The sequence below is a fragment of the Microtus pennsylvanicus genome, chromosome 17 (assembly GCF_037038515.1).
Source record: "Microtus pennsylvanicus isolate mMicPen1 chromosome 17, mMicPen1.hap1, whole genome shotgun sequence".
In the NCBI taxonomy this organism is placed as follows: Eukaryota; Metazoa; Chordata; class Mammalia; order Rodentia; family Cricetidae; genus Microtus; species Microtus pennsylvanicus.
The window spans coordinates 11,957,998-11,984,542 of record NC_134595.1 but is presented as its reverse complement, the minus strand read 5'-3'; the positions used below and the strand labels follow the sequence as shown (position 1 = coordinate 11,984,542).

Sequence of the window (26,545 nt, the reverse complement as noted above, 5' to 3'; positions counted from 1 at the left end):
AATTAATTCAGCCAGAAGCAGGGTGTGGTGGGTGGAAGGGCTGGGGAAGGTCTCAGAGAGGAGGCACACTTGAATCAGTACCTTTAAGAATGAACACAGTTTTGTTTTGGGTAGAAGAAGCAGATGACAAAGTCTGAAAATGAGCAGTCCTCATCCACGTCACCATGGCAGATGGCAGGAGGGATGGCTGCAAGAATCAGACGTGCTGATAGAACTGGCAAGAGCTGCCTGTGAAGTGTTTGGTGCCCAACCAAGAAGCCCGACAGCAGAGCCTTCTCCTTTGATTCTTGGATCAATTATTCTTGAGAACACATTGAGTAAAAATTTTTCCTGTATGTACTTTTAAAAGCAATTCCTAAAGGACACACACACACACACACACACACACACATACATACATACATGCATGTATGTATTGGTTTTTTGAGACAGGGTTTCTTTGGGTAGCTCTGGTACCTGTCCTGGAATTAGTTCTTGTAGACCAGGCTGGCCTCAAACTCACAGAAATCCTCTTTTCTCTGCCTCCCTAGTCTTGGGATTAAAGGTGCACACCACTATCGACTGGCTAACAATCTTTAAAGTATTTTCTAGATCCCTAGTAACCTAGTAAACCAGAAAACCCTCTGTTGCTCCTTTTTTTTCTTTTTGCCTTTCCATTTGAGTCCAGACAATAGTGTAAAGGCTAACAGTATGGACATACAACATGGTTTCCTGCTTGCCATTCTCACTAGCTCTACTTATACCTGGGTCAGGTAATACAAACTATGGCACCTCCACATGCCACTTTCTTCTTTGCAAAGAAGAATGGTGACATTTCAATATAGGAGGGCTCACTTGATGATTCTGTAACGGCTTAGTTAGTGCTTGCTGGTCATCCTTTACTAAGCAATAACTGACCTTTACTGTGGAGCAGTTCCTTTGTTGGATTCCTATTATATGGTAACAGGCTATGCAGGCTGAAGCTTTGTAGTCAGGTGGCTTATTTTTATTACTGATGTTATTATATAAGAAATAGCTTTAATAAATCCCATTAAAACAAAGTGTGTTCTAGCCAAGTCAATACCCTGTCCGATTGTACCGATTCATTTTTCATCCAGTTGTGGATTGTGCTACAGGACTGGCTGACTGACAGGAGCTGCCATGTCCCATGTTCACACAGATCCTGAATTCACATCACCATGCAGCCTTGGTAGCCTCATCATTCAAGCTATGTTCTGCAGACAGAGTGTTCCCGCACGGTTTTAGATATGAACAACTTCGGAAGGATGGTCAAGCCCTCCCCCATTGAGTTCTGGGCTTAGATTAATCAACTTTAGGTTGGCTGTGCTTTTCCTAAAACTTGCAATCAATAACCTTGGGAAGGCAGAACTCTGGGATCCTCACATTCTGTGATAAAATCGTATTTACTGTTGGTGACATGAAGAAGTACAAACTTCTTCAGAAGTACAAACTTCTTCAGAAGGTACAAACTTCTTCAGAAGGTGAGCAGACGGAATGGTCCTTTGCTTGATCAAGGGGGAAACCTGCTGATCTCTAAGGAGCAGAGACAACAACAGAAAATGAAGGGAGATGAAGTAGCTGTGATGGAAATCATTCTTAAAGACAGCTTGAGTCTGTAGACAGGAGTATACAGCAGGTTATCACCACGAGTGAGACTAACTCTTCAGAACCACCCTATGTGCGATGTTTGCAGTAGTGGACTGGCTAAGAATGCTTTGCTTTTGTTTGTCTTATCTGTTTGTTGTTAGTTTGTTTGAGAGAGGTTCTCACTCTGTTGTCTTAACTATCTTAGAACCTCATATGGAGCCCAGGTTGGCCTTGAACTCACAGTGAGTGCTGGAATTACAGGTGCATTTACAAATGCCTGTCTAAACAAGATTGCTTTTCATTTTTCTTATGTCATGTTATTCTAACTTTTCCTGTGTTTGTTTACTCTTCAGTTTATGTTTATATATATACATATACATACACACACATGTATATATTGCTTTAAAATAATTTTTAGCAACTGCGTATTTTGGTGCAGGTTTTCTTTGGTTAACAATCACTTTCTCCTCCCTCTGGGAAAATTTAAAGCTATATGTCAGCAACACCTTCACCTATAGTCAAGACTGGGGTACAGTGTTTCATTCTCCCAGCAAGATAGCTATGTCTAATTTCCTGAATAATTTTTCTCTTGTGTCTTCTTGTTCATCCTCATAATCATTTTAAATTTTTATCTGTGTAAAGATCATGATTCTTAATTTATGGGAGCTATACCTTTCAAGCTTAATGTTAGGCTTTTGAAAAAAAAAGTTAACATGGGAGGCCTGCCCCTTTCTGAATGGAGATGGAGGAGGAGTAGATGGAGAGGAGGGGTAGATAGGAGTCAGGGGGAGGAAACAGGAGGGAAAAATATGGCTGGTATATAAAATAAATGAAAAAATGTTAATTAAATAAAAAAATGTCTCAATACAGCAACATAACTGTACATTTTAAGTGTCAGTTAAAAAGTAATTATTCATATTAAAAATGTCAGATTTCAAAAATTTATCCTTGAAAATCTCTTCTTCAAAGAAATTCACAAGCTTAGGGAAAAGCAGTAGGAATAGATATGATCCACGTGGATGCTAACGCCAAGATATTCAGAGCTGGGCAAAGTTCAAAGCCCTTATTGTCAATGTGCTCCAACTTAATTAAACTACTGCAAATTATATATTACAAAGGACTGCCCAGCCTCCAACGAAATATTTGTGATATTTGGACCAGTTTACAATGTTCTTTCCCATTCAAAGGACTATATGCTATATATGTTTATATATGTACAGAACATCTCTGTATAGCTGGGAAATAACTTTGAAGAAACAGAGCTCCCAGGTGGTCATAGGTTGTAATAAAATGCATTTCCTTCATTGGAAAGTCAGAGATAGTAAAGAAAAGTTTCCAATCAAAAGGACAGAAGCCATGAAACAGCATAATTCTGGAATGATCCTGTAGAATGGACAAACAGCTTCTTGGAAGCCGCATGGTATATTTTCAACTCACCTCTCACATGCCTGCATCAGTCACAGGGTGAGTCAGGTCCTTCTGACCTGAGGTTACCTGACTAAGTAAAGCCACCGTGCCTGCAATGTCCCCCAATGCTTAGAATCACAACCCAACCCCATTATGTCTTCCTAAATGGCAATGTTTATTTGTGAACCATTTCTGACTTGTGGATTGTGACAGGAGTTAAAGATGACAAGGGAACTGTGGTAGCCAAAGAAACTTTAGCCCTGCACCCAAGCCGAGTTGAAGGAGCACACTATTTCAGAGATTTTCTAGCATTCAAAGAATACTTTGTCTGTAATCTTGTCTGGAAGAAAAAGCCCTAGGGCCAGCATTCCAGATATCCAGGACTGCCTGCTTGGTGGACTGGGTCTGGAGAGATTTCACAGCAAGGTGAGCCTAAGCTGAGGTAATGAGCATGCTCTATCAAGGCTCCAGTCTGCCTCAAGCTCCCACAGTCAGCATGGAGACCAAGCAACTGAACCAGGATTTACTTCTGGTTTGAAGGAAGAACTCAAACAATTCTTTAACTGATTTCACAAGCAGAGTCTCAATCAATCAGGTCAAGGAGTAAGAATCATATATGAATTTGATTGGTTTAAATGGTCTTTTTTATCCTGTAGTGATATTCTGTAATGATAATATGTTAATCACTGAGATATACAACCATTCATGCCCTCATAGAATTTTTAGTCTAATTGAAATATTCAAAATAACAATATAGCCAAGATATAAATCATTGGAGAGAAATAGTAACAAAGAATTGTGATGAACTATAAAGAGGGATAGATACATCTGATGAGATCATTTAAAAGGTGTTTGTGGAAGATGTCACCGTAGAGACAATTCTGAGACCATTCCAGGCAGAGAGGATAGCAGAAATACTCTGGGTCACTTTGTGTCCCCTTTAACTGTGACTACCCAAACAAAGGGACCCACACTGTGTCGTTCTTGTTACTTTTAGCTGACCACCAATTTTTATTTTCAAATTTTTTGGCATTATGCTTAACTCTGTGATAGGAACCGGACTCAGTCAGCAATAGTCCCAGCCCCCAAGCCAAAGCATTAAATTTTAGGCTAAAGTGTGGAGGTTTTGCAATCTATCATCTAATGATGGGCTGAGATTACTGCTTTGCATCTGAGCGCTGCTTTGAGTGACTTAAAACATCTCAGCAACACTTCAAATACTCCAGGAGCCACTCACTGGGTTCTGGAACCTGTAAAATCCTTAGTGCCCTGTCCCTGCCACAGCAAGCACTGTGTATACAGAAGAAGCAAGGGGATGTAGGACAAGTCCTACTGGCCCGTCCAGGGTCCCGCCTAATTCCTATGACACGCCTCGTGCAGGTGACATGTTCTCTGAGGTGTGGATAGCCGGCTAATTTCTGGAGAGTAGGAGGTGTGGGCTCACCTTTTGTTAGTTTTACAGTGGGGCATTATCTGAATGATACTCATTCTCTCTGTGGTGTGGACTTCGCACAGGAGGCAGCAACTGGCCATTATTTTACAGTAAGCACCAGCCACTGAGAGGCACACAGAGCTGGTGCCTCGTTTCTGAAGATAGTTTTGCTTGGGAAGAGCTTCTTGGTTAAGGATTTACTGACAGGAAAAGCAAACTCACTGGGAAGAGACGAGCTGTGGGTCTCCTGCCCCAGGCCCTGCGACGCTATGCCTTGAAAAGGCTCCCAACCCATTGGCACAGATCAAGTTGGATGGGACACCACTTCTTCTCTTGAGGCTTGAAGGAAGAGACAGGGATTTTCTTGTTCAGCGTGTCTGAAGGATGGCTTCCCAGTTTCATCAGCTTCGGATCCTGGTGTGGAAAAACTGGCTAGGTGTCAAAAGACAGCCGGTGAGGATTCGTTTATTTTATTTTGTTGTTGTTGTTTTGTATAAAGTGGGAGTGTGGGGGACACGGAGCAATACTCCAGGCAGTGCTAACATGTGATGTCAATGAGAGGTAGACAGAAGAGAGCTTAAAGGCATTTTTTCAAAGCAGAAGCAAGATACTTAGAACGCTTGCCTCTGTCTGTCTTTCAGCTAATGGGGCGAGTCTTAACATGTCCCCAAAGCAGCCCTTTGATTTGAGTGAATTAAAGGAGTAAATCAGGACAATTCTAGGGCAAAGCAAAGGCTGTACCTTGTTACTGGACGGACTGAAACTGGCGTGGAATTCTGAATTGAAGCCAACGTGTTTTCAGAATTTTTCTTAATGCCATTAGAAATGGGGTGGGAATTTCCGCTGGGACGAATGAACGCTCCATTTGAATGCATTGGAGATGGGAAGAGATGCGGCAGAAACTGAAAAATGATGGGAACTTGGTTGAAAAGTAGGATAGGAAGTTGAAGGCTGATAGTATGGCAAAACTTCCAAAGGAATTCAAGTATATAAAACTCATTTATTGGATGTGAGATTATGTGTGTTGGCTTGCTCGCTTGCGTGCGTGCGTGTGTGAGTGTATATGTGTCATATATATATATATATATATATATATATATTCTTTTAGGAATATCACTGAGTCACTTTGTTGTTCTTTTAACATCTTTTTAGAGCTCTTACATTCATACTTTTTAAATTACAAAGTCAGCTACTGAGAACTTCATCAGATAGGATATGGAAGGTGGCAGGAGGGACACGTTTCTGTGAATTACGTATTCAAAAAGATGTGTGAGAACTAGGGGAATCCCAAACCACACTGAATCCATTTCACTTTAGAGCAGCCGCTCTGACCTCAGTTGTGTAATGCAGACATACAAATAAAATGCATCATAAACCCCAACAGTTTGTCCAGGTACTTTATCTCACGGAATACTGGCTTGCTGAGCCAGAATCCCAGCATCCTAATATATGCATTAAAAGAAGGAATTAGTTAGATGCTTACATACTTTAGTGAATTTGATAGGCAGGGTTTTAAATCATAAATTTAAATCATATGATTGCATGAGTGTGATAGACATAAAATGATAAAGTTGTTAACTTTTTGTTTGTTAACTGTAAAAACAGCACAAAAAAATTCCCCATACTTTCCACGTGGGTGATTTTGGGTGTCATTCAGCCGGGTAGCACAGTCCTGGGCACGAGGATGTCTCAAGCATGAGCTGGGACTCCTCCCATGATGACACAGCATCTAACACCCGAGCACTGGTTTTCTCACTTACAAAATGGGCACAATGTCTGCCAGACAAATCTTAGAGTGTGGAAAGATACCAGTGTGGACATAGATACCCAATTGCTTTCTAATGAATCTAAACTACGGAGGGAGGTGAACAATTTGGACATCTTGTTTTATTCAAATTAATGATGAAAGGAAATCCATGGGAACAGTGAATGGAAAGAAGAATTTACATAAGGTATGGAGCTAATAAGAATTCAGTCATTAGAAACAAAAGCCAAAAAGGAAGTGGATAACACATTTCCTTGCAGATTCTAAAAATTTAATCATTTACCTCCAGTTCTCCAAGACACACACCAAGATTTCCAGTAAATATTCTTTTTCTTAATCAATCTTTGAAAATGCAAGTATCTTTATCTGTGTATTAATTCTGAATATGGCATTCCAAGACTGGACTTTTATACTTAAGAAAATTCAAATTGATGCGTGTGCTACTGCCCTTCTGAGCGTCAAAGAAAATTCTAGCATTGTTACCCCGTCAACCTTCTTTAATTCTTAAAAGAAGCTTCATCACAAAGCAAGATTGTGGGAAGGAAAGCTTTTAAAGGAAGATAACGGAGTGTATGAATGCAGAAACATAGGCAGAAGAAGGAAAGGACAGACGTACAACATATTTAGACACACAGAGCACTGTTGTGGAACACGAGTGCTTATACCAGCACAGAAAAATGCCACCAGGGTTACAGACAACTATATGGTTTGAGAAAGAACATGAGGATAGGATATAATCTAAATATTCAGTTGAGGTATAATTCTGGGGGTCAGCCTCTCTCTTAAAACCATACTTGAAATAAATTTTATTCTTACTTAGAAAGCCAAAGATGAGAATTTTAAAATATTCAGGGTTATGTAACTGACAATTTTGCAGAGTTCCAGAGAGTTCAAGGGACTTATTCAAGGTCATACCATGAATTCAAGGATCAAGATCAGATTTCCCCAGTGAGGACTTTGCTCTCTGTATTACCATTTCTCTGTTTCTTCTTTGCTTACTTACCCTATTTTCTCTGATCTTTGCTCAGAGTTCAGTCCACCAAAGAAGAGGTCATATCTATGGTGCAGGGCATAGCTATTGCTATCTATTTAAAAGAATTTTGGGAATAATAATTCTCAGTTATTTTGGGAAAATGTATTCTACAAGAAGAGAAAAATGTATTAGGTGGCACTAGAAACGCTAGGGAGCAAAGAGGATCGATTAGATGCGGTTGTTACTTTGCTGAGTTTGCAATTAGAACATAATGGGGAACTGAAGATGAATTCTAGAAGGATGCACAGCAGCAGGGACACTCGACAGTCACTCAGTGACAGGAAGCAGGCATGGGACAGTGGAGAGCTGCGTGCTGACGGACGGTTAAACAGGGTAAGATCCGTCCTAAATAGGGCCTTCAGGTCTTGTCAGGAGTGGATTCTAATTTCAAACTTCCCACCTGAAAAGGAAAAATTAACTCCAGTTGATTGCTTTCTGCTCCAAGTGCTTAACGAGGGAATCCTACTCCAGTTCAGTTCCCGACAGAAGTGACTCCTATGGGCATTCCCACATTTGCCATGAGGGCATTTAAATCAACTTTGACCCTTCCTCCCTCAACTCTGCCATTTCTGTCCATCTTTCTCTTCAGAGTGACTAGAGGAAGAGAGGGGAAACCCTAAGAAGGTTGGTCTGTGGATTAAATTTTTTTACTTTAAAACCAGTTGGAATGAAGTGGTCCTCCCGGTTTAAGTCTACATCAGTTTAATATAAGGCAGGACCTGTGTGAGCCAAGGCTCCAGTCCTTTCACCGCATGGAGCTGGGGGCCACTGATGCGCTTCCTTTCTTTTAACTGCTCAGAAATGTTCTTTCCTTTCTTTTCCTTTCCTTTCCTTTCCTTTCCTTTCCTTTCCTTTCCTTTCCTTTCCTTTCCTTTCCTTTTTTTAAACCAAAAAACCTACCTCTACATGTTTAATGGTGGACCTTTTCGATAAACATAAAAATATAAGAATATTACACTAATAGTCTAATTTAAAGTTATTATAGCATCATTTTCAATATATTGCTACCATGCATCAATTATAATTATCATTATAGAGTCAGGGTGCCCTGCCCTGTGGGAAGCTCAAGCCCCCCCATCCATCCTAGGATATTTCTCTTTTTTAATCATTCATTTTTTTATTCCAGTCATCATCACTCAGAGTTGGTTTTTTTCTGTCTATTTCCAATCCTTTTTGCCCGTACCTCCTATGAATATATGCTATGAAACTCTTTTTTAAAATTTTTTTTATTAAAAATTTCCACCTCCTTCCCTCCTCCCATTACCCTCCCCCTCCCTCCACCCCCTCTCACTCACTCTCCAGTCCAAAGTGCAGTCAGGGTTCCCTGCCCTGTGGGAAGTCCAAGGTCCTGCCCCCTCCATCCAGATCTAGGAAGGTGAGCATCCAAACAGACTAGGCTCCCACAAAGCCAGTACATGCAGTAGAATCAAAACCCAGTGCCATTGTCCTTGGCTTCTCAGTCAGCCCTCATTGTCAGCCACATTCAGAGAGTTCGGTCTGATCACATGCTCATTCAGTCCCAATCCAGCTGGCCTTGGTGAGCTCCCATTAGATCAGCCCCACCGTCTCAGTGGGTGGACACATCCCTCGCTGTCCTGACTTCCTTGCTCATGTTCTCCTTCCTTCTCCTCTTCATCTGGGCCCTGGGAGCTCAGTCCAGTGCTCCAATGTGGGTCTTTGTCTCTATCTCCATCCATCGCCAAATGAAGGTTCTATGGTGATACGCAAGATATTCATCAGTGTGGCTATAGGATAGGGCCAGTTCAGGCGCCCTCTCCTCAGCTGCCCAAGAAACAAGCTGGGGACATCTCCTTGGACACCTGGGAACCCCTCTAGAGTCAATTCTCTTGCCAACCCTAAAATGGCTCCCTGAATTAAGATATCTACTTTCCTGCTTCCATATCCATCCTTCCTCCATCTCAATTATCCCATTCCCCCAAGCTTTCCCCAATCCCCCCTTCTCCCTCTCTCTCACCATCTCCCCTTCCCCCCAAAGCACCCCAACACCCTGCTCCCAACTTTTGTCTGGCGATCTTGTCTACTTCCAATATCCAGGAAGACAACTATATCTGTTTCTTTGGTTTCACCTTCTTATTTAGTTTCTCTAGGATCACGAACTATAGGCTCAATGCCCTTTGTTTATGGCTAGAATCCACTTATGAGTGAGTACATACCATATTCCTTTTTTTGGGGTCTGGGTCACTCAGTAAAGTGTTTTCTATTTCCATCCATTTGCATGCAAAATTCAAGATGTCATTGTTTGTTTGTTTTTTTCCCCTGAATAGAACTCTAAAGGGTATATGTGCTACTATGGAACCGGATACACAGCAGACATGCATGTTTAAATTTTGCCAATAAATATAAAGCAAATGAGATCTCAAGTTGCTTTAGAAATTGGGGCAGTAGAAGTTTGCTTAATGTCCAATAAATGCGTTGCTTCACACTATAACATATATGTAAGAAAACACCATCATGAAACCCACGACCTTGTATGCTAGCTTTAAATATTAATTAAAAAACCGTTCATTACCAACCCAACAGAGTATGTTGTTTCTATCTACATCACAGAACATTTACCAATTTCTGAAAGGCATTGTACTCTGTAAGTATAGAATCCAGAAAAATGACTTATTCCTAGTTTTTAGCTAAGTTATTTATATGGATGGCAGCCTTGACTATCAGAAAGCCCAGCTCACTAAGGAGTTCATGGCAGCTTTAATGCCTTATTTTGGAAGCAGAATGAAAGATTTTTACCAGATTTAAGATAGTGAGCTCTTATTTTGAATGAAAATCTTGGAATCCTTTTTTGTTTCTAGTAACAGTCATTCCTGTCTTACAGGGAAATGCAAAATGAAGGGGATAGGGGGAAAAAGAGGCAATGTATTTTATGTTATGGAAGGTTGGACAACTTTTATTTTCAAGTTTGTAATAAAAAGTTATGATTCTAGATTATAGGAAGACCTTTAAATGACTTTCAATGCTCTCTAGCTTTGAAATAATAAAAACTCTTTTATTAGTCTGAAGGATGAACTAATAAAAATATAATATTCAGATCAAAGTGAGCCAGAGTTCTGTTCTGTAGTGTTTAATCTCTGCAGCTCAGTGGCTAATTGCACCGATGCTGAAGCCAGATCCTAGGTTCAAGCATCAGCTCTCTGGCTTGACGGCTTACAGAAAGACGTAGTCTTCCTATGTTTCTCTGTCTGCAAGAGGAAATGAGCTTGCTATGCTAAGTGAGATACACAAGCTAGCTATGCAATAGCATGCACGTGTTCTAGGCAGCCAATCCATAGTAGCTGTCATACTTCAGGATTCTATAAGAAATTTTGACACCAATTATAAAAAGACGACCTAACTACAGTATTTTATTCTGGGAAAGATATACTTTTAAAATTACTAATTTATTTGTATAGATGTGTTTGTGTACATGTGTGAGCACGTGTGTGCATGTGTGTGCACGTGTGCGTGTGCACAGAGATACATGTGTAGTGGTTAGAGGACAACTCGCAAGAGTCAGTTCTTTCCTTCTGTCATGTGGGGTCCAGGGATCAGACTCAGGCTGTCAAGCATGGGGGCACGGCCTTTATCTACTGAGCCATCTTGAAAGTTCAGGGAAGTGTATTTTGAAATAAGGTTTAGTAGAGAATTGTTGAAGATTCCCTGAGAGCTAAGAGGTCTCTTCTCTCTTCAGATATTTGGAGAATTCTCAAATGCAGACAGGCCAAACTAAGCTAAGTGAATGGCGAACAAAGGAAGGAAGGATTTAACATTATTATAAGCAAAAATAAAGGACAAAATGTGTTGTCCAATAATGTAGTCTCACAGGGCAGTGGTCTTGCTGTCATTAGAAGCATTCGGATTGAGGCTGAACAACCACAAATCAGGATGTTCTCTCTAACTCTCTTTTTGAAAATTCATTTATTTATCTTACATCTCAGTCACAGTTTCTCCTCCTCCTTCTCCTCCCAGTCCCTTCCCCCACCTCCCCTCTGTTTCCACCCCCAAATCACTCCTCCTCTGTTTCTGTTTAGGAAAGGACAAGTCTCCCATGAGCATCAAAAGAACATGGCATATCGAATTGCACTAAGACTAAACACCTCCCCATGTAATAAGGCTGGGCAAGGCAACCCAGTATGAGAAGTAGGGTCCTAAAAGCTTGTTAGAGAGTTGGAGACAGCCCCTGTTCCAACTGTTTGGGGTCCCACAGGAGGGCCAAGCTACACAACTGGAACATACATGCAGAGGCCCTAGATCAGTCCCATGCAGGCTCCCTGGTTGTCAGTTCCGTCTCTCTGAGCCCCTGTGAGCTCAGGTTATTTGATTCTGTGAGTTTTCTTGTGGTATCCCTGACATCTCTGGTTCCTACAATGCTCTCCTTCTGCAGGATTCCCGAGCTCTGCCTATTGTTGCCATAGGTCTGCATCTGTTTCCATCAGTTTCTGGATGACTCTCTCTGATGACAATTGGGCTAGGCACTCAATTATAGCACAACCCATTGGCAGGACAGAATGTAGGCCAAAGGTTATGTGGTTGGGTTGGTTGCCCACTCCCCCTGCTTGAAGTCTTGACTGGTCACAGGAGATGGCCAGTTCAGGCTCTGAGTCATTTTGTGTGTTCCTGGAATAGTCTTCCCTTTTCCCACCTGTTAACATAACCCAATGGTTCCCTTTGCTTGAAAGATTTCTTTCCCCTGCTCTGTCCTTTCTTCTGATTGGCCCCTTTTCCATCTCTGAGGTTTTTTAATGATCTTTCCTTTAATTGTGTTACCTCCACACACCCTCCTTCCTACACCAAGGCCTTGTTCATTGAATTCACTTGATATTTGCTTTTTTTTGAAGTGTCCTCTCCTCAAAAGACTGAAAATTTTAATTTGTTTATCCTCATGACATGGCATGCAGTAGGCGCTCAACAAATTTTGTCATGCTAACGAACACACAAAGTTTTTGTAAATCGTTATTGCTTTGGATGTTCTAGTCTAAGAGTCCTTAAGAGTCTCCAAGACTGTGGTAAAGTAGAAAAGACTGCCATGCTAGTCATTCTGGTTTTATTTAGGCAAAATTTCCCTAACTAAACTCAGTACTGATACCGAGTACTATTCATTTATAATGTAACATACTTCAAATCCCTGTGGTACAAGAGACACCAACATCCTGAAGGGCAAGGTAATAGTGTGACTGCGTGAAATACACAAAGAGTAAAGAAGGAGAAGATAGTACAACGATAATGGGACAGGGATCATATGCTCTACTTTAAGGAATTTGAACCTCATTAACAACAATCTATGTGCAATGGATACAACCCTACCGTGAGTCTAATTTAGTCCATCTACCCCTAGTCAGTCTCCGCTCTAGGGCAAATGTCTCTAAGTGAAAAAGTCATTTTCTCAAGTTTTAAAATTGGTATTAAAAGTTAACCTTTTTTTAAAAAAAACTTACACATTCGTAAAATAATTAGAAGATAGTAACAATGTCAAACACAAATAGAATCAGAAGGATATAAGGAATTAGAATGAACAATTCTGACAAGGTAGCAGAATTCAGAATATTGAGACCATAAGCTTCTTCTTCTTTTTTTCTTCTTCCAGAAAACCAGTCTTTGAAATTTCTCGAAGATTTGTAAAAATAGCTCTTACAGATGTAAACGAGACTGGTAATTTATTCTAGTTGCTAGATACTGCAGATCAACTCTTAATGGAAATTATGGGCTGAGTTTACATTTGATTGATGTCTTTTTATGTGTGATGACTTTGCTGAGTGTAGTTAATGGAAATGAGGCCTAGCAGTGCCCTCAATTCCCCCAACTTGAAGGTGAATATGATCAAATTACATCAAGATATATGTGTGTGAAATGTCGTAATGAAATACTTTGTTTTGTGCACCAACTAAAAACTAATTAAAAACAAAACACACAAAAACAACACATCACGGGGCTAGATGCTGTTCAGTGGTAGAATACTTGCTTAGCATGCAATTAGCCATGAAAAATGAAACACATGTATCTTCCTTCACATTAGCAGTTGTATATAAACAACACTCAACACTCCCACTCAATACCCTTACTCAGCACCCCACTCAACATCCTCACCTCCCTCCCATTCTCTTATCCTCCCTCCATCCTGTTCACTTTCTCCACACTTCATAGGAATGGTTGAACTACCGATCATTGCTAGCCCATGAATAGACTTTTCATGGTGCACTCAAATTTATCTCAAAGCTTAAAAGTATCCTCCATGTTTAACAACTTTTTGCCTGGGTAGACAGGATTTCTGCCTGTGAAGTGTCTTTCTTTGTTATCTCTTTTGCTATTGCTTCATCTTTATGCTTCTGCTTTCAAATTGGATCTGGAGTTTTTGAAGAAGAGATATAGAGATCTTTAAAATAATTTCTAGATGGTCATTTTGAAATCGTGTCAAATTAAAAGAAAAGTCCCTGGGACCTACAACTGTTTGAGGCTAGCATGGGCTTATACATACAGATGTAAAACACCATCCGATTCCTAGGTACTTTGTTCTTATTTCCATATAGTCCTACATTCTTTCTTTCTCTATATACTGTAAATGCCATCAGATTCCTAGGCTCATTTCAAGCTTTGGCAGTTGTTTGAACTGCATCCTTTAGAACAAAGGGTCCTGTCCAGCTAGCTGCATGAAGTTTTCACAGTTCGCATTTCCTTCAGCCTGAAGCTGTGTCTCAATCTGCCCTTGCCACCCGTCACCCTTATTCTCTGAACCTGATCATGAGTTGTTCTTTTTGGCATTGGTCATTTCCTCAGTTTTACAGCAGTTGATTATCTTGGGCAAGAAACTCAAGGATGCTGTTCTCTCTTCTGCCATTGCCTTTTATTGGTAGTGCACGATGCCAACTTCCCCCCTTGTGGGAAATGCACACATGCATTCCATTTCTTCTAAGTCTTCTATTGATTTGTTGTTTGCTTGCTCATGTTTATTTAAATCAGTGACCCCTAGGTATTTTGTTACCACACTGAATTTTAATGTTTAAATTTGGCTTATAGGATCAAATTTGAAACTTGTATTCTCACGGGCTGGTACTTGTGTCCCGTGTCTGCTCTCATTATTTGACAGTTTCTGAATAGCATGACTATTACATTTCTTCCATCTACCTATATCTATCTATTTAGTAATTGCTTGATGAATAGATCTCTCTTTATCTTTTTCACATGTATTTTCTATGTCCATGCCTGGAAATGGTGGTAGTTAACTAGCAATGATCACTGATAGCTTCAAATGTCAACTGGAAGAAGCTAAGATTTCTTGAAAAAGCTTTTGTTTCTAGGACTGAGAGGATGATATAACAATGGGGCATGGAGAACTTTGGAATCATAAAGTAGAAAAGCAGGAAATAAGGGATACATATTTATACCTATCATTTGTTATTTTGAGAATTTTTTGTTTGACTTGCTATGTAGCCCAGACTGGCTTTAAAGTCCCAGATATCTACCTGCCTCTCTAGTGCTGGCGTTAATGGATATGCCATCATGACTTTTTTTTAAAAAAAATATTTATTTATTTATTATGTATACAGTATTCTGTCTGTGTGTATGGCCAGAAGAGGGCACCAGACCCCATTACAGATGGTTGTGAGCCACCATGTGGTTGCTGGGAATTGAACTCAGGACCATCATGACCTTTTACGATACGTTTTGGAAGTGAAGAGTGTCTTAACTTGGTTCTCTGCTGCTATATTAAACCACTCAGACCAAAATCAACTTTGGTGAGGAAAGGGTTTATTTCAGCTTATAAGTTACAGTTCAAAATTCAGTGAAACCAAGGCAAAAACTCAAGGCGGAAGACTGAAGCAGAAACCATGGAGGAGTGGTTCTTCCCGACTTGCTCTCAGGACCACCTGCCTAGGAGTGGTGCCGCCCACAGTGAGGTGGGTCCTCCTCTATCAGTTTGCCACCAAGGAAGTGTCCCCACAGACATATGCACAGGCTTTCTGATGGAAGCAGCCCCATTCAGTTGAGATTCCCTCTTTTCGGGTGTGTCAAGTTGATAAGTAGAATTAGTCACTCTAAATTTATGCTCATGCTAATAATTCTGATCCACCACTACTGAATTTATTCTAGGTCCTTTCTTTTTCATGCTTATAATTCCCCTGCTCAATAGTGAGAATTTGGATTCCCCCGGATGGGGAAAACTTTGTTAGTTTCGCCATATGAAACCAGTCACTAGCAACTGCCTCTTCTGTCCCTGAACTGTGCTCTTCAGTCCACTGGAGTTCTGTTGTCCCACCCTGCCCTATCTCAGCACTTGGGTCCCCATTAACCATTTCTCTCACTTGACCACTGTGACTTCTTCAGTCCTAGTGTGGAAGGACTTTATCCAAGGAGTTATAAAACTGAATTGTTGAGGAATGTATGGAGGAAGATGTAACAGAACAGGGCATTTCAGATAGAAAACAAATCGTGAATGATTTGAGGAACAGAAATACCATCTCCTGCCAAGGAATTAGTTACCTAGTGTGCACATGCCTTTAGATGTCAAGACTCAGGGTGATGAAGTACAAATGACTTACAGGGACAGACCGAGACAATTAAAACACCAACAGAATACACAACCTTCAGGAATGGCTTTCCACAGAGTGCTAAGTAGTACCTGTGACTATGCATAAAATCGATACATTCGCCTTTAGCCAAACAAACAGAAGTCACAGCTCACTGGTTCAGTGTTTAGATTTGACACCATCTTTGCTCTCTGATTGCTTATGATAATACTCAAAATAGACTGAAAGCAACCCCACTGTTATAAAAAATTAAACTTTATTTCCTGCTTTTGTGATTAATTTGTCATCTTTAACATCCCCAAGACCACAGTCCAGAAGGCTTAGTAGTTATCCCATTGAGATGCAGTATACAACAATGTCCTCAAACCTTCTGGAAGCTAAAATCCTAGGAAAAGCCTGGGATAATGGATTTACTTATAGGTTTTGCGATTGTTTTTTGCTTTAACACAGCCTACACTGACTTTATATATATATATATATATATATATATATATATATATATATATATATATATATATATGTATGTCCCTGACTTAAACCATATATTTTTGTCTGAGTTTAAAATAGCTCTAAAATTAATTTCAAATTTTACCAAAACACCCTTGTAAAAAAAATCATCCAATTAGATCAATCAAAAAGAGAACTTTAAGAAATGCTTGGAGCAAGTCCCTCATTTGAAAGTGGATGTCTGGAATAGTTTATCTCAGTTGCTGATTCTCATGAGGTTACTGGAAAGAACAAATAGATGCTTCGAAAAGCAACTAATGGATTCCACACCTCCTATTCCAAAAGAATATTCTCTTTAAATCTTTTTTTAAAAAAAACCTCAATTCCCTGTAGTCCATATTTCAAATGAGTCACATAAAGTATAAAGGTATTTTGTATCCAGAATGTTTGAAAACCAGACTCCAATTTGTCTGCTATTCAAGGACTAGGTAAAAATAACAACACAGTTTATAATTCTGTGGCACTGATACCTTTTTCCAGTCTGCTTTCTGCAATGATTCAATCCTTAAAACAGTGCAATAATTATACTACATTTTTCTGTCCTGTGTATTTTGAGGTTCACATCCATGCTCACAACTAGTTTACCCAATGAGTGTATGATTTGGCCAAGTTCTGCTAGCGTTTGGTAAAGAGAAGACACGAGCTATATCAGATTAAGAGTCCTTAGCATCTTTGATGCTTTTCTTGTGTTTGGCAGTCTGCGGTAGTCCGTGGCTCTTCTAACAGTGATGCTTTACAATTCACAAAACAAAAAGAAATTGAATAAATAGGATTGTAAACAAGGCCAACTACATCAAAATTGTTATTAAAGTGTCAAAAGAGAATTTGTTATATGGTAACGTGTATTTTTTTTAAATAACAGCATTAAATAAAAGGTCTAGTGGCAACTCCACAGAAGCACCTTTTCAACACGCTAATCAGTAGGAATAGTACTTGGGGCGGCTCCAACAATCCTAATGTGGTTTTCAAACATCCATGAGTTCCGATGCTGCTAAAGCCATAGACCGAATGGCGTCTGAGTCCCTCATCTACATGCATTATTATTGGAAATTTTAATTACAAGTGACAGATAATAAAAATGTAATGTTTCCTCACATTTAAACTCTAAAATGCCCCTGGAATTCTATCCATCAGATGCTCTCAAGGAAACTTTCCAGCAAAAATGTTTTAAGACCTAATAGACAACTCTGTGCCCCTAACTCCTGTCTGCACAGGGTTTAGTCTGTGGACCATCAATGCCACCTCCCTGGGAGCCTTCGACATGCAGGCCCTCAGGACGCCTTTCACATCTACCAAGCCCACATGGGAATGTTTGCGAGATCCCCAGGCAAGGCAGTGTGCTCATCACTGTCTGAGAGCTGTCGCTTTACAGGAAGCTGTTCCACCTGTCCGGGTGCATCTCAGCTCCCATCAAACCAAACGTCAGATGTCTCGGAGCTAAAAGGATGTCTGCAATCTTAAAAAACAAAACCAAAACTCACCCTTATACCCAAAGTCTACCTACCTACCTACCAGTGGGGAGAGTCATTCTCTTAGATTTTCAGCAGAGATTTTGGTGCAGTTGCCAGTTGGGAGTTACCGAAGTATTGATAATCGGGGATCAATAACCGATTGGTTTTGGATTGGTTTTGCAACACTGAAGAGCCTCAGGGAGAAAATTTAAGATTTGCTCTGAGAAGTGGTAAGAAACAATCGAACCCTGACAGTGTAACCAGGCCAAAAGAGGGGTCCACGTTTAATTGAGTCGAACACAAGCAAAGTTTGTGCTCTGTGCTGACTTGAGCAGCACAGCTATTTGAACAGTACAGTTTACGGTTTTTTTGAATACGTCATTCTCACTGCTGAGGAGCCAGTATTACAGGCCTGAAAAGTGAGCTAATGGTTTTTTCGATCCTAAGGATTTGAACCCAGGGCCTTAAACAAATTAGACAAGGCCTCTTTTTATTTTGAGACAGTCTCACTGAATTGCCCAGGATCAAGGTAAAATCACTCAGCGGCACAGGCAGCATTTGAACATGTCTTCTTTTTGCCTTGGCCTTCTGAGCAGTTCCAATACAGACCTGTGCCGCCCGGCTCAACTGTGACTTCAGAAATCTCTATTATTACTATTATTGTTATTATTATCGTTATTTGTGTATGTGTGTGTTTATGATGTGCATGGGAAAGTGCATATATCACAGCGTGTGTGTGTGGCGGTCAGAGGGCAGCCATGTGGAAGCAAGTCGCCCTTTGCTGCTTTCTATGTGTTCTGGAACTCAGTTACTAGCCTCACACGGCAAGGATTTTTACCCACTGGGGTTGGTCTATCTCCCTGTGTGTCTGAATTGGGAAAGGAAGCAGCTGTCTCTGTGCCCGAGAGAGAAACTCTCCCATAGAAGTTTCAGGGCAGCACACATTCCTTGGGAGCCTATTTTACACCAGGTATGAAAATTAAAGAATGAATACAACACTGTCTTCCCCATAAATGAGCTGTTGGTTCTTTCAACCATAACAATAACTTAGGCTCTACAATGCAAGCACACAGTACTTTACTCTGGGGTGGCAAAGAGCTACAGTTCACTCTCTGACTCAACCATTCATTCTCTTGGCTCATTCATTCACTACTTCATTCAACAGTATTTATTGGGCTGTTACTCAGGGTTACATGCTAGTCTTTGTAGCAGAGTCTAGAATGCTGACACTGGAAATAGTAAGATGTGTCCAAGTTGAAATTATGCTATATTTCATATACACTACTTAGGACACTGAGCCTTACCCAACAGACAAATAGAAAATGCTAAAATATTTTTTTATTTATTGTTTTGTGATTGCTGATGTTATTTGAGGTTTAAAATAATCACTCGTGGGACAGTCAGGATTGGTAACCAGAGAGGGAAGCTCGAATGAACACTTGAAGACTAGATCTGAAATAAACATTCTTAATAAGTTGCCTGCATTTATGAAATTCATTATTTTTCTGTTGATAATACAGGTAGTAACATATCTAGCCTGTGTTGGAATATTGTGGTTTGACAGTCTTTTGGTATTCAGTAGGTTTTTGTTTGATATGTGTGTATATAATTTACTGTCAGTACTGTAACATTTCTCTGTTGTTGCCTTGCAGCTTTGGACACTTGTTTTGATCTTATGGCCAGTCATTATTTTCATAATTCTGGCTATTACCCGGACCAAATTTCCACCAACAGCAAAACCAACTTGTAAGTAAATAGCTGTTTCCCTAATGTTTGTATTCTACTTAAAATTTATTCTTGTGGCATGTCAATGCTCAATTCTAAACTCTATTTTTTTAATGGCATTTCTTCTTTGCAGTAGCTGCATTAAACATTTGTGTGGGTTTCCCTCCAAGTTCTTTAAATCAAAGAGTGGACTCTGGGGAGAAAAGAACACAAGAGGCTGGGTGGAAAAAGTGGTCCAGATAGGAGGATAAGGGAAATACTTGGGGGCGGCAACAGAGGGTGATAAAAACACATTATATACATGCTTAAAATTCTCAAGCAACAAAAATGTTGAACCTGAGCCAGATGTGGGGATTCATGTTTATAACCCAGCACTTGGAAGACTGAGAGAGGAGAATTTTGAGTTAGATATCAGCCCAGACTTCACAGCAAGACATTAACTTAAAGAAGAAAAACAACCCTACAATTTTGTATTTACACAGTTATTTAGAAAAAATATGAGACACGGAGAGACAGCATGAGCTGTCTTACCATGGGGCAACACAGAGCAGGCACCATAGGCTCCATTATTCTTCACTCCTTTAATAGAAAACACAGACTCATATTTGATCAACTGAACAAACAAAATTCTGGGCTGTAAACACCTACAGACACCTCTTCTGTCCTTCTGGTGAGAGCTGAGCAGCGCAAATAAGTCAATGCATTTTGTTTGAAAGAAGGTTGTTTCCCAATTAGGGCTGTTTCTCTTCAGTGAAGTCACTGCTCAGTTATAAAGTGGACACACTGCCTAACTCATTCCACTATCTTTGTTTGGACGTGACACAGAGATGCAGGAAGAACTCAGGAAGTCCTTAGCATCAGAGGGGGAGTTTTGAACCTCAATTATCTGGCTTTGTTGCTTCTAGTGGATTGCTCTTGGTGTTTATTTCTTTTGGGGATTAGTTTTTTTCAGTTTGGGAGGAAAAGACTAGACAGATGTTTCAAAGTAGTTACTTCCTCAAAAGATCCTTATAAAATAACTTTACTGAACCATCTTCAAATAATTACAATAGCTGGGGGTGTACCAAAATACAAAGTTGAATTAATTTTGGACGAGTAACAGTGATAGGCTACTGACTTTAGAATAAGCACAGTCATTTTTCAGTCATCTGGTCAGGAGATGTAGGAGGAGAACCCCGTGGAATCTGTTTCGATCATGCACCCTAGGATAGTTCAGAAAATACCAGTTCTGTTAGTGTAAAGCATTTAAACCTTTGCTGCTAGAGTAAGCAATTCCTTACATCCTAATAGCACCCTTTGTTTCTGAAGGATTTTCCCATAACCCTTTATAAAAAGTTGTCAATGAGGACTAATTAAGTTGTTTAAAAGAGCATGATTTCATTTTCTGCATTGTGTGCATTATTAGCTATTTGTAGCAGATTGGTGGCATATTTACTGAAGTTTATGGGTCCTTTACATCTTCGGTATATAAGATTTAAGAAGGGAAACGTGAACCCTAGCAATAATACAATCAGTGTGGACTGACAATTGAGTCGAGAACTTTAAGAGGCAGTGGGCTGGATACTGATAGTGACAGTTCAAACCATTTTCCCTATTGTCTTGTTTTAAAAGTTTTTTCCCCCCAGATACCTAAAATTCTCTTGTGAAATTTTCAGGAGAGAAATTTAAAATTTGGGATTGAGTGGTCTTAAACCGGTAGGAGTTAGAAATGAATGGAGGAAACCATGCAGAGACCTCAGCCTTCCACTGAGCTAGTGAAAAACAGAAGTGTGAGCACTGTCTCCAGGCCTGATCTGGAGGGTTCTCAGAGAAACATAGAACCAGAGAGGAGGAGAGAATCACAGTATTGTATAACTGTTAGCACCCTGTAGTAATAACGGGATATAAAGTGAACTTGTCTGGACGTGGAGAGTCCAAACACTGGACGTGTGTTTGCTAGCCTCTTAGACCACTCGAGCCTTGTCATAAAAGAAAAAAGAAAAATAGCTGATTGGTTTGTTATTACACATGAGACTCGCAGTGCCCGGAGAGATGGCGATTTGACAAAATTGAATCATGTGGACACAAGAAGAAGGTAAAGGAAACCAGTAATCTTTGCTTGCTGTTTATTTTTGAGATTTTGAGCCTATGTGAAGTCTCTTAAACAATTAACCCTCTCTGGATCTGGGTAAATAAGAATCAAAGAAAATGATGCTCAGGATTTTAACTCGTAACTAATAGAAAAACGAATGCCCAATTATACTATTGAAAGTGTTGATCTGGAGACGAATGTAGAACGGGTTGCCCATCCCGCACTCACTCTCACTCTGATAGTAAGAAGTGTAACTCTTCGATGGAAGTTTGGATTTAGGTGTTTTTGTGTTGTTGTTTTGGTTGTACTTGCTTTGGGTCTCACGTTTATTTATAGTATGGAAAGATCAATTAGAAAAGAAGATAATAATAAATAGTTATTGATCTCATACTCCTTGGCAGACACCCAAGGAGGTGATGACTCGATTATCCATTTAGTAAGTGAGAAAACTGATTCACCCAAGAGCCGAGAAGCTGAACTAGGATTGAAATGATGAGCGGGGGAGCCAGACTGAGGCAGCCTGGCTTTAGACTCTGGTATTAAGCTACAAAAACTCATGATTCTTACGTCTCCTAGCTAGTGCTTGGTTTTCAGATCACATCACTTACATCAGTAAAAGGGGACTAAGCACCCAGGGTTAAAAATGTAAGCTCTTCTGTCATGAAATCGGGAAACATGAAGAAAGGCTCCGAGGTGTGCACTAGGAGTCTTTCTTCATATTAGTATTCAGTGTAGCATGCTCTGACTCACGCTGCATCACTGTGACTTTAGTATCACAGAAAATCAGATCCTGATTTAAAGAGGCAAAACCCTTTCTGGGCTACAGTACTGGTTGGGCAATGGAATAATAAAGATGAGGCGTTAGACTACACCCTTTGATGAAACTTGGTCATGATGAGAACGGCGTTTGTAATCCCACGGCCACATTCTGCTCTCAGAATAGCTTGGCAGGCCCGTAGGATTCTGTAAACCACTCGGAAGAATATACTAAGTAACTCAAAAGACTCCCTCTGTAGTATTTTTGAAGCCTTGCCACTAAAGAAGTTTGGATTTGGGGTGAGTGAGGAAGCCAGTGTAGACTGTGATGCTGTGGCAGCCTGGGCGAGCTTATTCTTGCTACCCTCTGCCTTCTTTCAACCTTTCATGTTACAACAAACAGCTCTTGCATATTGCAAATCTCAGGAAGAGGAAACCTCCCAAGCCTGGTAGGCAGGCACTCAGGCCTCTCCTTCGTTCCAGCAGAAAGCGGCTATGGCACCAACTTTGAAGTCGGTCCAACCTCTTGCAATCTCCACATGCAGGAACTTGTCAAGAGATGAACTTCAAAGTGCAGACTCCATGCTACGGAGCAAAGTGAAACAAACAGAGCAAACCTCTCCAGCACACACTCAGATAAAGCTCAGCTATAATATACCACAGAGTTTTCTTCTTTTATTATACACATATTCAGAAGGTCCAGGGCATGCTGGCCACTGCGGGACTATTAATAAGACTAATAAGTTATTGTCGGACGGAGACAAGCAGATGCCAGAGAATGTAGTCCTGAAAAACAAGACATTGTATTTTCTTGTGTATGATTTTAATAACTATTTTCATGTGGTTGAAAATATTACTAATAGTATAATGAAAAGTATATTATATAAATATTACCACATACTGAATTAAAAGACAAATGTGTTAAAAGCTAACATTTCCTAATACACCTGCTTCCTTACAGAGTAGCAAATGCATCGACCTCACACGTCAGAACTGAAACGAGCTGGTAGCAGACTAGGGTCAGCTGAATTACATCAGTCTGCGCTATCATAGGGTTACACTGAATTCTGTCTGTCCAGATATAACTTCATAGACTGGATGAAGGCAAGCTCAGGTAGCATTTCCAGCCTGTATTTTGACCACCAAGCATAGTTTTTGTATGCAGGGACCCAGGAAAATGATACCAGGGAGTATTTACTAGATAACACTATGCGGAAGACAGATGCTGGGGCCTGTGCTCATATTATCTCAGTCAATACATCGCCTCTTTGAGATATTTTGAAATTCAAAAAAAAAAAAGAATGAAAAGAAAAGAAAATGAAACTCCACAAATGTTAAGAACTCACTAGGGCTCACAAGTACAGGCCTGGAATTTTACCCAGTTTCCCCACTACAAATCTGTGCATTTATTTAGTTTGTTGATACCAACTACTGAGATCCCGAGGCTTGGCTCAATCTTTGCTTTCTTCTGCCCATCATCTATCAGCATTGCTATAGATTGAAAAGTGACCTCAATTGGTTTTTCTACCTATCAGCAGCTTGAGGAAACAATGTTTTGAGGAAGACTGAAATTACTGAACAATGGCAGGTCTACGGGATCCATGCAAGTCGGTTTAGCTATGACGCCCGGTTGTTAAGCAGAAGCTCTTGAGTCATCTTAGGCTATGAGGCATCTCTTGTGGGTGAGAGTTGAGAAAGGCAGGAAGATGAGGCATTTTTTCCTGCTGATTTTGCCTGGGATGTTGTCATCCCAGGTAGGGAAGGTAAGGTCTTGTGTACTGGATTTTCAGGTAATTTTGTTCTCTGGCACTAACATGAGTCAGTGGAAGTATTGAGAGACCCAGGGCTCGTCATTTTCCCAACTCGCTTAATTGGCTTGAAATTTATGGGTTGGTCTTGGCCATGATGGTGAACTCTTTCTCTGTTAGTGGGTCTAGGGAAAATTAGAAGGAAAGGTGAAATTCTTGCTCACTCGGTGGTTTGAGGGGTCCATACAGACTGCTGTACCTGGGATGAAAGGAGTTGCTCTGGGCAGCTCAGGGCTCAGTATTATTCATCACTTGCTGGGCATTGCCCCATCTGATTTCTCCATTCTCATCTGTCCCTGCACCAGCAGCCAGTCTCTCAGTTTAGAAACATTTGAGTCATCTTGGGCTTCTCTCTTTTATCACCTCCCAGAACCTCTCACGTCAGAATCTGTCTTATGAAATGTGCCCTGGAGTTACCTGCATGGTTCTATCCTTCCTGTTTCACTCTGGCATAAAAGTCCAGTCATCTCATGCCTGGATTGATTCCGTAGCTGAGAGGTGTGGGGTCATGCCTTAGTTCTCTCTTTTCCCACGTATCATGAAATCCTCTGGGTTCAAGACCTTTATAGTCAGAATTTTATCAACTTGACCTTTCTGTTCTGAGGTAGGGTACCCATGCTTGAAGAAAAATCATCCGAATGGCCTTCTCATTCCATGTTCTTTCTTATTTGGTTGTTTCTTTCACGTGCTCAAAGCCTATTAGAACATAGATGCACATATTAGCCCCTAACGATTACTTAAATTCTAACCACTTTCACTACGCCTGTCATTGATGCATTGACTGATGGTTGTATTTGCATGACTGATGACAACCTTAACTCACTTATCAGACAGGAAGTACGCTGGCAGCAGCGACCACCTTTTAACCTCAGAATCATCAGATACAGCTCAGCTTTTAGCATAAGGAACAAATAGAGACTCAGCAAGTCAAGAGAGGATACAATTTAGATTGTTCTGGGAAACTGGATAACAAACTCACCCCCAGATGCTGGTAAAAACACTCTGTAAATGAGTCGTGAGTGAGCAGCAAACAGCTCCCCTGGCTTTGAAGTTGTACTTGGCAGATATGGGTGAATATCTGTGCTATCAGAAAAGAGAGCGTACATAGAAGGGATGGGCAGGAAGAAAGGGGGAAAGGATGTAATTATATCTTAATTTAAAAAGTTAAAAAGAGAGAAAAGAATAAAAAAATTAAAATGCCAAAATGTCTATAGTGCGTACACTGAAAATAAAAATTAGAGTCTCATTACTCATTCCAAACTAGGTCTGTCTGGAAATTTCTATTACAGATTTTTTAAAATTTAAATCCATGGGAGTCATTGATATTTTTATGTAGGAAAGTTAATAGTCTGTACATTGTTTAAGAAATTTACAAAAAAATCTGGGATTGTTTCTGAATTTTGTACCCAGTCCTTCATTTTTAAATCACGTTAATGAATGCTTTGAAAGCTTTGCTGACACTTTCCATGACGACATGAAGATGAACTGTGTGAGACACATAGAAACAAGGTGGAGCTTATGTTGGACTCTGTTCCCCTTGACTTTCTTCTCAGAGCTGTTTGAAGTAAGCAAGCGGAGGCTACTGTGAGCATAGCTCTGCCCCCACTCCTACCCAGCAGGCTGTGGGCCTGGCTCTCAGTTGCCCACTTCCTTAGCTCCAGCCGTGACTCTCTTGCAGCATAGACGGTCACACCCTAATGCCAGGCAGTGTGATGAAAAGGTTTCTCAACTCATGTTCTCTTGAGCTAGGTACACAAAGTTACATCAGATAACCAGAAATGCCTTCACCGTACAAGAAAACTTGGTTTATCAAGTAGAGAATGAGGAGAGTGGGTGGCTGTGTTATTTTACTCTCTATCCTTCCTGTATTGCCCCCACTCTGAGAGCTTTGTCTGACAATCTTCTCAAAGGGCTACACTGGAGTTTGATATGGAAGTTACCCATGTCTTGTCTTTTTCACACTTTATTCTGGCTCTCCCTTCAAAATAAGCAGAGAACCTCCCCTCCTGCTACTCTAACACAGGGACACGAATATCCACATCTATGGGCAAGAATAACTGGATAATTGTTTTAAATGCTCTTATAAGAATAGTAACACCACCTTCTGAGCCCACCAATCTTAGTTTCTTTCGTCAATATCTGTTCAAAACCACGATCCAGAGGGAAGAATATCATTCCAGTTCTCTTTCACTTACTGGAGAGTAGACAGCCCAGACTGGTTCATGGATGAGGGACCAGAGACACGGTTGGCTGACTACCTCTTCCCAAGTGACTGTTCATTAAAACTCCCTCCCTAGCAACACTCAGGGAACCTGGCCTACCAAACTTCAGTCACCCATGCTGCCTTTGCTGTGTAAGTTTTTCATTGTTTCTGATTAGGTCACATCATGTCCTTTGTCTTTGATGAATGAACCAGTGTATTTTTAGAGTGAAGCAGCCCATGTGGAAGAAATGCCAGAATATTATTCTCTTTCTTTCTGG

General features: G+C 40.4%; 1 protein-coding gene across 1 annotated transcript in view; it reads left to right on the top strand.

Annotated features, from left to right (window-relative positions):
• The first annotated feature begins 4,596 nt into the window (after positions 1-4,596).
• The window catches only part of Abca12 (ATP binding cassette subfamily A member 12), a 165,131-nt gene continuing 143,182 nt past the window's right edge, over positions 4,597-26,545 (top strand). The window contains exons 1-2 of the mRNA XM_075951808.1: positions 4,597-4,879; positions 19,357-19,450. Of these exons, the coding sequence (XP_075807923.1) occupies positions 4,811-4,879; positions 19,357-19,450 (163 nt within the window). The 5' untranslated portion in view covers positions 4,597-4,810. The remainder of the gene's footprint in view (positions 4,880-19,356; positions 19,451-26,545) is intronic.